At 48.0% G+C, this 14,210-nt stretch overlaps 1 protein-coding gene across 7 annotated transcripts in view; it reads right to left on the bottom strand.

The window, feature by feature from the left end:
• ADCK1 (aarF domain containing kinase 1) overlaps positions 1 to 14,210 on the bottom strand; it is a 133,619-nt gene that overhangs the window by 21,514 nt on the left and 97,895 nt on the right. For 4 of the 7 annotated variants that reach the window (XM_510098.8, XM_054666192.2, XM_063793019.1 and 1 more), the window contains 2 exons: positions 13,213 to 13,371; positions 4,538 to 4,654 (listed from right to left, as the gene is read on the bottom strand). In XM_510098.8, the coding sequence (XP_510098.3) occupies positions 4,538 to 4,654; positions 13,213 to 13,371 (276 nt within the window). Of the gene's footprint in view, positions 1 to 4,457; positions 4,655 to 13,212; positions 13,372 to 14,210 lie in introns of all 7 variants that reach the window. The other 3 variants (XM_009428205.4, XM_063793018.1, XM_054666194.2) reach the window with 2 other exon arrangements.

Here is a 14,210-nt window from a genome sequence, read left to right as displayed (position 1 = left end):
TTCATCACACACACACACACACACACACACACACACACTCCTCCGTAGTCTTCAAGGCCGTGGCTTTGATGTTGGTTGGTAAGAGACATGATAGATTAATTTATTCAGAGTAAGGCCTGTCCGTAATCTACTCCCAACACCACTGATGGTAAGTGACAGTACTTAGAGCACCACAGTGGCCCATAGCCCACTGTGGGGTTTCTGCAGAAGTATTTAATAACATCATCTCAGACTGCCAAAGAGCTACCAAGTCACGCAAAGCCTAAAAGCCAGGGACTGGGGATCAAGAAATTAACATAGTGTGGCATTACAAGGATAGACCAATGAAACAAAATAGATTCCAGAAGAGCCCCACATTGATGACAAAGACGTCAGATCCCAAAACTGTATGATTCCATTTATGTGAAGTTCAATAATGGGTGCAGGTCATCTATGGTGGCAGAACTCAGAAGATCATTAGCTCTGGGAGGGACGTGAGAGAGCTTGCCAGGGAGCTAGAAATGACTTGTAACTTTATCTGGACAGTGATTACATATTATATTCACATGGAAACTTACTGAGGTATACAATTAAAATTTGTGACCTCAGGTAAGTTATCTTCCCTCTCTGAGTCTCTGATTCTTCATCTGCAAATCTGAGACAATAAGACCTCCCTCATAAGTTGATAATGCAGAAAGCTCCTGGTACATAGAGCCAGGCAGTCAGTAAACATTAATGGTTTAAAAAAAAAAAGAAAGCTGGGGAGGTAGAAGAGAAAAAAATAGCCCAATGACAACAACAACAACATTCATCTCACTATCATTTTGGGGAACTTACTTAGCACATGCAAGGCACTGTGCAAAGCATTGTTTGTGCATTAACTCACACAGTCCTCACAAAATCACTTACTTAGAGATAGGTACGACAAAACAGAAAAATGTTTCTATGAAGTGATCCTTGATGTAAGCCAGAGAGAGAGGTGTTACATTCAGACACTGCCTTGGGGCAGAGCAATGCTTCTCAGATGGTGCTCCAGCTCCTCTGAGTAGTTAGTTACCAAGTGGCTCCAGGTTCCAGCAGCCCAAGGTATTGGGTTGCTGCAAAAAGAATTGTGGTTTTTGCAATGGCCCGAAATAAAAAACAAAACACACAATTACCTTTGCACCAACCTATAGATCCCTGGCAGGGAAATGGAGAAGGTAGAGGGGCAAGGACTTTGGAGTCATGCAGACCTGAGTTCAAACCCTGGTTCTACCCCTGCTAGCTGTGTGATATGGGGCAAGTTGTTTAACCTCTCTGAGCATTTGCTTTCTCATCTGTAAATGGGGTTAATAATATATACTGTATAGGAGAGCTGTAATGAGTAGAGATTATGTGTGTCATATGCCTGGCACATATTAGTTGCTTATAATTATTATTAGTTATTGTTTTTCCCCAAATAACTCTGATATCAGCTTGCCCCATTCTGCATGTCCACAAGAAAACAACCAACACTCTCCCCTAGGCCTGCCTGGTAGAGGCCAATCTAGGGTGTGAGGCTGGTTTGTTTACCCATTCACTAATTTAAGGATGTCTACCAAGGATCTGCTCTGCACAGACCACTGGCTTTATCTACAAGGTATCAAAAGAGCAGGGAGGCAGGAGCAGATGAGACCAGCCCTCAGAGGGCACGCCCTGCCCAGCTCCTACTGCCCAGCTCCAGCCTAGCTGCCCCCTCTGGCCAGGCACAGCACTCAGCCATAAGCAAACAACTACCCAGAGCGCACCTTTCTGTGTTTGCATTTGTTTGGAAAATCAACGTTGCCTCTGATTAAACGCCATTACGGCTCTGGGCTCACTGGATCCAAAGAGATTAATGGACTTGAGGGTGTTGCTGGAATGAAAATGCCTCCACAGCTGGTAGTAAGTAAATGCCAGGAATCTGGCGGGGATGAGGCCTCTGGGATATTTCCTGATCAGCAGGTGACAGACCCTGTTTCCCTTTAAGGCCATTCAGGAAAGGCCAGAGGTGGCCTCCCATCCCATCGAATCCCTTCGCCACTGGAACCAAAGACTGTATTCTGCTTGAACACCTCCCATGTACCACCCTAGAAGCCACCAGTGAAGGCAGCAGAGTCAGAAGCCCTGACTTGTGTCACTGGCCAAGTGACCTCAGGAAAGACATTTGCTCCCTCTCAGAACTTTTCACCCCATCTGTAAAATAGAAGGATGAACTCTTTTTCTCATCCCTTTCCCTCCAAGCAGCAGAACTCTTCCAGAAAAGTCCAATAGGCAGCTCACGCATTGGCAAAGCTGCCCTGGGTAAAACAGAGTGGTATCTGTTTCATGTAGCCTGCCCATACCCCACACACCCCAAGGCCCTTGAATGGGTTATTGAAGCACTGTTCCCTAAGTCAGGGGACAGCAGCTTTCCTAGAAGGCCTGAGCCAGCCACATAGAAACGTTCCCACCATGCTCCTGGCAGCAGCTCTGTGCACTTTGATGCGGCCCCTCCTTTGTGGCCTAACAGGAAGAGTGAAATCAGGGAGACTCAGGTCTCAATCCCACCTCTGCTAAGCTGTGTGACCTCTCTCTGAGACTCTGATTCTTGGTCTGCAAAATGGAGACAATGAGACCACCCTCATAAGTTTATTATGGAGAAAAGGGCCTGGCACAGGCAAGTTAGGCATGCAATAAATGCTAATGTTAAAAGGAGAAAGAAAGAACACAGCCCAAAGATAATATAAGGAAATCAACAATCACCACCCAGCTACTCTTCTGGAACGCTAGCCACACACCAGGCACTGTGCTTAGCACTGTTTGCACCCTAACTCACATAGTCTTCACAACCCCTCTTAGAGGCAGATACTGACCCCATTTACAGCGGTCACATGGCCACCAGGAGGCCTGTGCAACCACCACACTCCCCTGCCACCCCCCTGGGCTCATCTGCTGAACCAAGGTATGGCTTTCTCCTGTGGGCCAACTCCCCATTGGGACCACATGCTCACGCTCATCTTCGTGCACTGCCTGTGGACATGGGGAGTGGAATAGAAAAGAGCATTCACGGCCAGGCGCGGTGGCTCACGCCTGTAATCCCAGCACTTTGGGAGATCGAGGCAGGCGGATCACCTGAGGTCAGGAGTTCAAGACCAGCCTGACCAATATGGAGAAACCCTGTCTCTACTAAAAATACAAAATTAGCCAGGCATGGTAGTGCATGCCTGTAATCCCAGCTACTTGGTAGGCTGAGGCAGGAGAATCACTTGAACCCAGGAGGTGGAGGTTGCAGTGAGCCAAGACTGCGCCATTGCACTCCAGCCTAGGCAACAAGAGCAAAACTGCGTCTCAGGAAAAAAAAAAAAAAAAAAGCATTTACCTCCACTGGGCGTGGCCCACTTCCTTCCTTCCATCCCAGAGGGCAGAACATGTTGCTGCACTCCCCAAAACCCTGAAGTGACTCCACAGTGCCTCAAGGTCACACCCAAGACCATTACCTTATCTCCCCACACACCCCAAGGAACCCTGCCCCAGCCCTGCCAAACTTCACCCATTCCCTTCCCCTTCTTGCAAAGCCACTCCCTGGAAAATTCCTACTCATCCTGCTGGGGACGCCAACCTGTGGCAGGCCTCAGTGCCTCTTCCTCACTCTCCCTGGGGTTCTCCTCACACCCTCTCGCTGCCTGAGATACAGCAAGGATTTAGATGTGTGTCTGACTCTGATGCTAAGCTCTGGGGACTAGGTCTGGTCCCCCTGCGAGCCCCCATACCTAGCATATAGCAGACATTATTAAAATGATCAATGTTGAGCCTGGCCACGTGGCTCACACCTGTAATGCTAGCACTTTGAGAGGCCAAAGTGGGAGGACTGCTTGAGCCCAGGAGTTCCAGATTACAGTGAACTATGATTGTGCCACTGCACGCCAGTCTAGGCAACAGAGCAAGACCCCATCTCTGAAAACATAAAAATGAAATTATGAATGTTGTTGAAAAAGTACAACTCCACCCATTCCTGTGGGACCCTGTGCAACCAAGAAGCAGAAAGTGAGGGACAGGTCCTACCCACTGGCCAGTATTCCCTGGGACAAGGGGGATGGGAGGGGGGACACACAAAGCCCACCTCTTTTTTCCTGCTCTAGGAGGCTGATGCAGTTGGTTGCTGCTGTCCCCTTTTTGCCTGATCCCTTGAGATCTGGGAAGTGGGAAGGAGAGAGAAGGGCAGGAAGAGGGAAGAGACAACAGACAGGCCCCACAGAGCCAAAAGGATTAAGTCCCACTGATTTTGCATCATTGTTCTCTGTGGCCGCTTAGCTTTGTGGGGCTCAGATGGTACAAAGGAAAAGCAGGTAATGGCAGAAGGGGCTCAGCATGTCCCTGCAGGCCGCTGTGTGCACACGGTTGGCCTAAATGACCTGAAAGAATCTTTCTTGCTCAAAGTTTATAATTCTCCAGACAATGGGCCCCATTAAAGACAAGGGGGCCAGACTCTGAGGCCTCACCTGGACACACAGGCACTTCCTGGGCAGCCTTGACCAAGCCCACGTTCCCCGGCACAGCAGCCCTGAGCTCTTGACCTCACCTCATTGACGTCAATCTTGTTCCTCTCCATGTAGTCTCTGTCATTGACCTGCCCACCATCCACAAACTCCATCAGGAGGACCCGCTCCGTGGACAGGTCCCAGTGGATTCGGGGGACCTGGGATAGGAAGGGACAGGTCAGATGGTCTGGGGAAGCTGGGGATCGGGCAAGGATGACAATGCAGCACAGTGAGCCAGACAGCAACAGAGGCTCCTCCCAGAGCAAGGGAGAAGAGGCCCGGGAGGGACCTCAGCGGTGACAGTGGGGATGGGACAGCCAGGCCAAGAGGGAGGCCGGCTACTCCACCTCTGCTCAGCAGGCCTCCGCCCACTCCTTTAGATACCGGCTTTGCCAACTCTCCTCAGTGCCTTCTAATGCTGTTAAGAGACAAAACTAAAGTTGGGACTTGGGAGGAAAATGTTGGAACACCTCACACCTGGGCATTGCTGTTAAGGATATTTCCTCTCCCCATCCCGCCACCAGGCCTACTTCGGACTCCTCCCTCTGCCTCCAATATTTCACCCAGGTAATGGGTGCATTGTGTGTATTGAGCAAATGACTGAGTTTTAACCAGATGATAAATTTTGTTTCTCATGCCTGTTTCCTGTAGGAAAACATGTTTCCTGGGGCAGACAACATTGGATATTAACCCAACATCTATTCCCAACCCTCCTCTTCCCTAGAGATGAAAAAAACCAAATACTGGGGCCAGGCGGGGTGGCTCACACCTATAATCCCAGCACTTTGGGAGGCTGGGGCAGGTGGATTGCTTGAGCTCAGAAGTTCAAGACCAGCCTGGGCAACGTGGCGAAACCCTGTCTCTACAATAAATACAAAAATTAGCCAGGCATAGTGGTGCGTGCCTGTGATCCCAGCTTGGGAGGCTAAGGTGGGAGGATCGCTGTCAAAGCCACAGTGTGCTGTGACCTTATACATCACACCACTGCACTCCAGCCTGGACAACAGAGCAAGATCCTGTCTGAAAACAAACAAACAAATAAAAAACCTAAATACTTTCCTTGCCTGCTTTATAGTAGGTATGGCCATGTGACATAGTTCTGACTTATGAACAAAAATGGAAACCTGCTAGGGGATTCTGGGAAGGTTTTTATTTCCTTGATTTAAAAAAAAGGGGGTATTTGCATAGTGCTACTCTTCTTCCACTTCTCTTCCTGCCTCAAAAGTGAATGTGAATGTGACTGTTGGTGCTGTAGCAGCCATCTTGCAACAATGAGGAAAAATAAAAAAATTTAAAAATCTGAGAAGCCAGCTCTGGTACTGTTAAACCACCAAAACCATATGTCAGTAGGCAACCACTGCAAACCTTCTTGCTATGTGAAGACAACAAATTCTTTTGTTTAAGGCACTCTAAATGAGGCTTTCAGTTGCCTACAGACAAATGCATTACTAACATACACTCTCCAACCCTCTCTGACTCTCACAACACTCAAAAACCAAAAAGAGAACAGATTTCTCCAGGAGCGGGCAAGAGACTAGAATGCAACCAGGCTGCCATGTGAGCAAGGGACACCCACCAGTACCCCCACAGCCAGGAGGGAGGGGTTACTGGGCTTCCAGCATGCCGAGTTTCCCCCACATTGTGAGGAGTTTATTTCCTCTTACAAATAAAGAAACATGGGCAGCTTTTTCAAATGTTTTGGAGAGTAAGATTTTCCTTTACCCTGACCACCCAAATTCATCTAGCAATAACATAGTGGCCCTCAAGTCAACAGACCTATTTCCTGTTCCTAATTCTGCTAATACTGTTGTGTCTTAGACTAGCCACTTAACTTCTTTACATCCCAGTCTTCCTCACTGGAAAGCAGAATTGTTTCTGCCCTATCTCAGTAAGGACCTCTGAGGATAAATGGGGGCTGTACATACAAGTGAAATGCTCTAGTTGGAACAAAGTTTCCACCAGAAAGCAAGGTGTTATTTTGGTTTGCTGCTTGACTGCGGTTTCTGCCATTTGAAAATCTGGGCCAATAGAGAAATCTGTGAAACTGATACTTTGAACTTAAAATTTAGACTTGCTTGGCATTTTTCAAAAAGTTTCTTTTTAAAAAAGTGAGTGCATGTTTGCTATTGTTGCTTTGTCGGTTTCTTTAGAGACAGGGTCTCATTCTGTCACCCAGGCTGGAATGCTGTGGCATCATCATAGCGCACTGCAGCCTTGAACTCCTGGACTCAAGAGATCCTCCTGCCTCAGCCTCTCAAAGTGCTGGGATTACAGGCGTGAGCCACCGTGCCCTGCCTGTTGTTTTTGTTCATGGCTTCCAAATGAATGGGACATATTTTCGGGTTAAATTCTTCCCTTGGGTTTGTTTGTAAACCTACGTTTGACAGTGGGCCCCTAAGGCTCTGGAGACAAGAGGTCAAATCTCTAGCCAGCCCCGCCAGAGGCAGCTTAAAAAACAGCGAGGGGCTGGGCGCAGTGGCTCACACCTGTAATCCCAGCACTTTGAGAGGCCGAGGAGGGCAGATCACTGAAGCTGAGGAAAGAGAATCGCTAGAACCTGGGAGACGGAGGTTGCAGTGGGTGAAGAATACGCCACTGTACTCCAGCCACGGTGACAGAGGGAGTGAGATTCCATCTCAAAAAAAAAAAAAAAAAAAACCAGCTAGTAAAGAGTCACAGGTGGAAACAGAAAACCCACAGGCTGGAGCTTCTCTGTGCTTGTGCATCAGGGTCCTGGGTGTACTGCGGTTTCCCCCTTTTTGGTCTCCCTGCAAACATCACCATTCCAGTCTAACCACAGAATGTGCCCCTTGCTTCTGCTGCTTAAATCTGAAATGACTAAAATATCAAACCTGGGAAACAGTGGAATTTGTCATGGGAGCTTCAGAACCACAGGTGCCCCTGGACAGACATAACGTGGACATGACTGCAAAATGCCAAACTGCTCCTGCTCAGTTAAAAAAGTGAGCTGCGCCTAAATCACCAGATGGGCAGGAGGACCTGGGGGTGTGGGGTGAAGTGAGCGCCCACATTTCCTGTCCTATGCTTCTTCCATCAAAGAAGGAAAAAATGAAAAAGAGAAATTTGAAAGAGTCAATAAGCACCCCGCACTCCCCCATCCCACCCCCAAACAAAGCAAACTGAAACTCTAAGGAGCTCATGGCCAGGGTGCTCAGCAGCCCCACCAGCAGGGTCACACCCTGACCATTAGGACCCCTGGGTCCAGGTTCTACCTCTTTGCCACAGAGCAGAGGCCTCCCTCCTGTGGGCTCCTCCTGCCTCCCACACGGATGCCAATCTGGACCCCAAGAAGGAGGGCACCAATTAGAGAAGTTTTAGCCCAAGACCCTGGGCCTCAGCCTCACAGTCTGGCCCTGACCTCACATTTCTGCTTTGTTTCTATGCTTTGGTCAACGTGCCCACGAAACAGGCTGCACCTGGCTTGTCTGAGACAGCGCCCATCACCCTAGGCCCACAGTCCTCCTGGAGCCTGAGTCCAGCACAGCAGAAGGCCTGGAGACCTGCAGTCAGACCGGCAGATTTGGAGTCAGGCTGCTGGCTGGAGCCCCGGCTCTGCCACCTAAAAGCTGTGTGACTGTGGGTAAGTTATATAACCTCTCTGAACACCAGTTTCTCCACCAAAAATATGGTGACAATGGTTACAGTGGAAGCACAACCCCACCTCCGCCCCCATTTCCCACTACTATGAGCAGAGTACTGGCACTCAACATGGAACCAGACACTAGCAGCTGCTGGAAAAAACATCGATTGCTCTTAGGACAGCCACATCGAGTTTCACAGAGGGCTCTGATACACACCAGGGCTGAGAGGTATGCTCTAGACGGTTCACTGGAATTCACAACTTCCCCACAGAGCAAAACCATATGGAGGGTGAACATGCAGGCTCTGGAGCAGGCTACCTCTATTCCCTCCCCTTAGTGGTAAGCCTTGTGACCCTGCCCAAAGGGTTGATAGCTCTGAGCCTCAGTCTCCCAACTGATGATATGGGGGTGATTATGGCACCTCCCTTGTGAGGCTGTTGTAAGAATTAAAGAATTAAAGAATATAAAGCACTCTGCAAAAAAAAAAGTTATATATTAATTACTATCCATCTGTAGTTCCTAATCTGTGAGATTCATGGGAAGTTATCATACTTCCCAAAAAGCATGCACATCTCCTCAGGGTTTGTCCACAATTTCTAGAGTCCTGGGCTCCTTACCTCACACTAAGGAACCCTGGCATGGCCCTGCACACCTATCCCCACCTCCACACATATAGAAATGTTCTCATCACTTCCAGTCCCAAACCCTGTGGTTATAAAGCTTCTCCCCTGCCACCTTGTCCCCAGGTGAGTCACAAACCCTACCACTTGTCCTGTTTCCATCCCCTGGCACATACGCTCTGCTGCCAGATCCACTAAGCCTGGCCTTAATCATTCAGCCTAGCTGCCCCCTCACCCTCTCCCAGTCCCCCTGACGCCATATTTGCATTCAGTGCTTGTCTGAGCCTGGGAGATTTATAGCACAGGGCTGAGGTTCTTAAACCGCACATAAGCACCGGAAGATGCCTCACACACTGAGAGGTAAAGTCTTTGCTGAGGCTTAATTATGCACAGATGTTGTGTTCGGGAGCCAGTGTGCAAAAGCAGTCTATCTCCAGTTTTAAGAGCTGAACTGGGTTCACAGTGCAAAATTCACTTCCCCCTTGTTATGTGTTTAGGCAAAATTAATTACTCAAGAGCCTTAATTCCACCACTGTCTTAGGAAGGGTGTGCAAGTTTTGGAAACAGCAGGTCAAATTGGTATATTCATTATTTACCCATTTGGCATCTTCATTTGAAAAATGTGTGTTATTGTTATTATTGCATGTCTTGGTCTGGCACTTGCCAGTTGGCCCCAGCCAGGAGACAATTTTGCTGTTTCCATGGGAACAGTAGAGGAGACGGTTCTGTCTGGCTCATAGTTCTGGCTCTGAGGGGCACCCCTGCCGGTAAATGGCAGCAGAGTATCCTGAGAGGAGCACCACACTTGAAGTCAGAAAATCTGGGATGTTGCCCTAGCTCCTCTACTCAAACTGTCCTCTGCAATATGGGCTGATGCCTGCTGGAAGGACTCAACACCATAGTACCTGCAGACTGTTCAATGCAGCAGCTCCTGATGAAGAAGAAATAATCAATATATATTGCCTATAGTCAATACTTCTTAGAAGCACTCACCAGAGCCCTTTATCCTGGGTAGAATTACGTACTTCCTCTTGGGAATCCACAGAAACACAGATGAATGCCTGTCATGGTGCTAACAAACCTGCACTACAACAACACATTGCTGTGTCTGTCCCTCCACTAGATAAGAAGTTTTCCAGAGCAGGGACAAACCTCAGCTCCCAGCACAGCAACAAGCTCGGGAATAAAAGAAATGGAATAAGCAAGTAGAAGCATGTCTTAGACTCTATAGCATTATGCTAATTAGTTAACATTATCACTTGTCTCAAAGAGCCAAGTTTTCACTGAACTGGTGGTTTGAGCTCCAAGGCTGGGGCAGTGACACCAGATCTAGGCTGCACTCCTGGATTTACACACACAAGAGGGTCTGTACATCCACACCGACAATGGCAGCCAACAAAATGCCAGTCAAGCATACTGGGAGTATGGAGACGTACCCAACCCTCACCACACACAAAGAGCTAAACTTCATGGGCTCTATCTTCCACCACAGTCAATGTGTCAATACACTGCACTGATCAACACAGCTGCGGTTCTTCCTCCTGTGGATTCTCAAGTGGTTAGAATAGACACATCTTCAGTCATTCCATCCCTGTTAGTCAATCAGGAGAGCAAAAATATAAACACTTCCTCCATTTCTCATGATGTCTTCAAAAGCCAAAAGGACACGTTAGGGAAGAATGAGAGAGTCCCTTCTCCCTGATCCAATGTTCTGAGCCATCCTCCCCAAGAATAGCACAGCTTGACTGTTGGCTCTAGAACCTGCACATGGAGCTCCTGAGGGCTTGGTGACCCCTCTCGTGCATTCTCCAGGCCTGGTAAAGAAGAGGGAAGGGTGATCCGTCCTAGAGTTGGAAGCTAAGCTCAGTGTAGACAACCAGAAGAGCCCTCCAAGCCCTGCACTGTTGGGATAAAGGGGGTAACCCTGTTTTAATAGGCATACACCTCAGGAAGGACAAATGTGTTGGAAGAACAGTGGTGTGGCATACATCTCTCTCCCCAGTTCCTGTGTGCCCTGAGAGAACACCAGGATGGTCCTTAAAGACCAGCTCCGGCCGGGCGCGGTGGCTCACGCCTATAATCCCAGCACTTTGGGAGGCCGAGGCAGGCGGATCATTTGAGGTCAGGAGTTTGAGACCAGCCTGGCCAAAATGGCAAAACCGTGTCTCTACTAAAAATACAAAAATTAGCCAGGTGTGGTGGCACACACCTGTAGTCCTGCTACTCAGGAGGCTGAGGCAGGAGAATCGCCTGAACCCGGGAGGTGGAGGTTGCAGTGAGCAGAGATTGCACCACTGTGCACCAGCCTGGGTGACAGAGTGAGACTCTGACTCAGAAAAATCATAATAATAAAATAATTAATTAAAAAAAAAAAAGGACCAGCTCCAGGGCCAGGAGCAGTGGCTCACACCTGTAATCTCAGCACTTCGGGAGGCCAAAGTGGGCAAATCATTTGAGGTCGGGAGTTCAAGACTAGCCTGACAACATGGTGAAACCCCATCTCTACTAAAAAAAAAAAAATACAAATATTAGTAAGGCATGGTGGCACATGCCTATGATCCCAGCTACTTGGGAGACTGAGACAGGAGAATTACTTGAACCCAGGAGGCGGAGACTGCAGTGAGCTGAGATCGCGCCACTGCACTCCAGTCTGGGCAACAGAGCGAGACTCTGTCTCAAAAAAAAAAAAAAAAAAAAACACCAGCTCTAGTGCCAACTTCTCAGCAGAGCCTGCCCTGACCCAGTAGGCCATGGGAGTCCCTACTTCTGAATCCTCAGAGCACGTAGAAGCCGTACTTCTCATGGGGCACTGACAGCTGCGACTTCATATTATCTGATATTGTTTCCCACATTAAGTGTCTCTTATTACATAGAACAGTTCTGCTATAATACTTGTTTTGAAAACACAAATTTGTTCCAATGCAATTGATATGTTAGGGAACAGTTTGATCATAATGCAAATTTTGGATGTGCTTATGTGTACTATCATCTGTGAGAAACACTGTGAATGCAGAAAGCTGCATCCAGCAGAGCCGTGCCACATTGGAATACACAAAACAAACACACCTCGACATCGCTGCGAGTCGGTGAGTCACCCACATCTGGCCTTACAACTTTCTGTCCCATTTCTTTTTTGTTGTTGTTGTTGTTGTTCCTTGAGACGCAGTCTCGCTCTGTTGCCCAGGCTGCAATGCAATGCCATGATCTCAGCTCACTACAACGTCTACCTCCTGGGTCCAAGCGATTCTCCTGTCTCATCCTCCCGAGTAGCTGAGATTACAGGAGTGCACCACCATGCCCAGCTACTTTTTGTATTTTTAGTAGAGACAGGGTTTCACCATGTTGGCCAGGCTGGTCTTGAACTCCTTCCCTCAAGTGATCTGCCCACCTCCGCCTCCCAAAGAACTGCGATTACTGCCATCAGCCACCATGCCCGGCCTCTGTCCCATTTCAAAGGACTCCTCCCACCACCCCACAAAACTAACAAGCAGCAACCCTTCTGATGCCCACTTCCACAGCAGGCTCAAGGTAAAGTGCCATGTGTATTGTGGTCTTATGTATTTCTTAGCCATTTAACATGTGTAAAACTATGCTACTGGTTTTTATTCATTCCTATCTTCTTTTCTTTCCTATATTACTGTATTACCGATGAATTTTTTTTCTTTTTTTTTTTTTTTTTTTTGAGACGGAGTTTCACTCTTGTTGCCCAGACTTGAATGCAGTGGCGTGATCTCAGCTCACTGCAACCTCCACCTCCCGGGTTCAACTGATTCTCTTGCTTCAGCCTCCCAAGCAGCTGGGATTACAGGCACACGCCACCACGCCAGGCTAATTTTTATATTTTTAGTAGAGACGAGGTTTCACCATGTTGGCCAGGCTGGTCTCGAACTCCTGACCTCAGATGATCCACCTGCCTCAGCCTCCCAAAGTGCTGGGATTACAGGTGTGAGGCACTGTGCCCAGCCACTGATGAATTTTTTTGAGTGTTGTGCCCCTAACTCTATTTTCCCCATAAGCTGTGTGGTTTCTGTTATGTGATTTTCCATAACTGCAGTATTTCTAGGGACACATATGTTTTGTTATAGCAGAACCAACTGTATGAGCCAAGGTAAAACACACGTGTTTAAAACAGTCCCAGCGTACAGTAGTGTTAGCTATCAGCATCGCCATCATCATCACCATCCCATGCCTCACGGAGGCAGAGACCACGGCATGTAGGTTCTTGGCTAAGGCTCAGTGTCTTGTAGTTGTCGATTATTCAATAAACATCTGTTTAATTGACTAATGGGTCAACAATCACACTTGATATTTCTTTGCAAATTGCCTTCAAGGGATTTAATGCACATCACCAGTGACGTCATTCATCCTCAGTAAGAGGACTCAGGAAGAAGATGTCCCAATTATGTCCTGAAAGGGATGCTCAAGGCAGGGACCCATATACCGCTACACTCTTCCACCAGACCACCACACCCCGCATTGCATCGTCCCACCTACCTTCAAGAAGTCAAAATGCTTGAGCATCTGGGACACCTTCTCAGCATTCCTCCCTTCATTGAGGAAATCCAACTCCAAAGGCAGGTTCTTCTTGGCTTCATCCACAAGCCACATAAACTCAAACTCTGGGAATAGCTGCTTCACAGCCAGAACGAGCACCTGAAATCCAACAAGCACCCCAGTCATTTGGCCCACAGCACACACCAAGGGACATTCCCTACTTCCTGCCTGGTTCTCCCCTAGAGTAAGGGAAACTGCTCCCCTGGGGCCCATCCCTCCTCTGAATTCCAGGAGGGAAACATAGTAGGCTCCTGCTCTCCCATAAGCTTGGTACTCTGCACCAAGTCCAAGATGATGATAGCCCAACAGCCAGCATCGGTAACCATGACTACCACTTGCTGAGGGTTCCCCTCGTGCCCAGCACTAACTAAGCACTTATTTTTTTTTTATTTTATTTTTTAAGTTCTGGGATATGTGTGTAGGATGTGCAGGCTTGTTTCATAGGTAAACGTGTGCCATGGTGGTTTACTGCACCTATCAACCCATCACCTAGGTATTAAGCCTGGCATGCATTAGCTCTTTTTCCTAATGCTCTCCCCCACCCCCCAACCCTCGCCCAACAGGCCCCAGGTGTGTTGTTCCCCTCCCTGTGTCCATGTGTTCTCATTGTTCAGCTCCCACTTATAAGTGAGAACAAGCGGTGTTTGGGTTTTTTGTTCCTGCATTAGTTTGCTGAGGATAATGGCTCCCAGCTTCATCCATGACCCTGCAAAGGACATGATCTCGTTCCTTTTTATGGTTGCATAGTATTCCATGGTGTATATCTACCACATTTTCTTTATCCAGTCTCTCATTGATGGGCATTTGGGTTGATTCCACATCTTTGCTACTGTGAATAGTAAACTAAGCACTTTACTTACTACTAAATTTAATCCTTGCAACAACTCTGGGAGGCACACAGATACACATCTTATCATCCCTTTTCTGTTGTTTAGACA

Source organism: Pan troglodytes, chromosome 15 (assembly GCF_028858775.2).
Source record: "Pan troglodytes isolate AG18354 chromosome 15, NHGRI_mPanTro3-v2.0_pri, whole genome shotgun sequence".
Classification (NCBI taxonomy): Eukaryota; Metazoa; Chordata; class Mammalia; order Primates; family Hominidae; genus Pan; species Pan troglodytes.
Note: the sequence above shows the minus strand (reverse complement) of the source record. Positions and strands in the feature narration are given on the sequence as shown.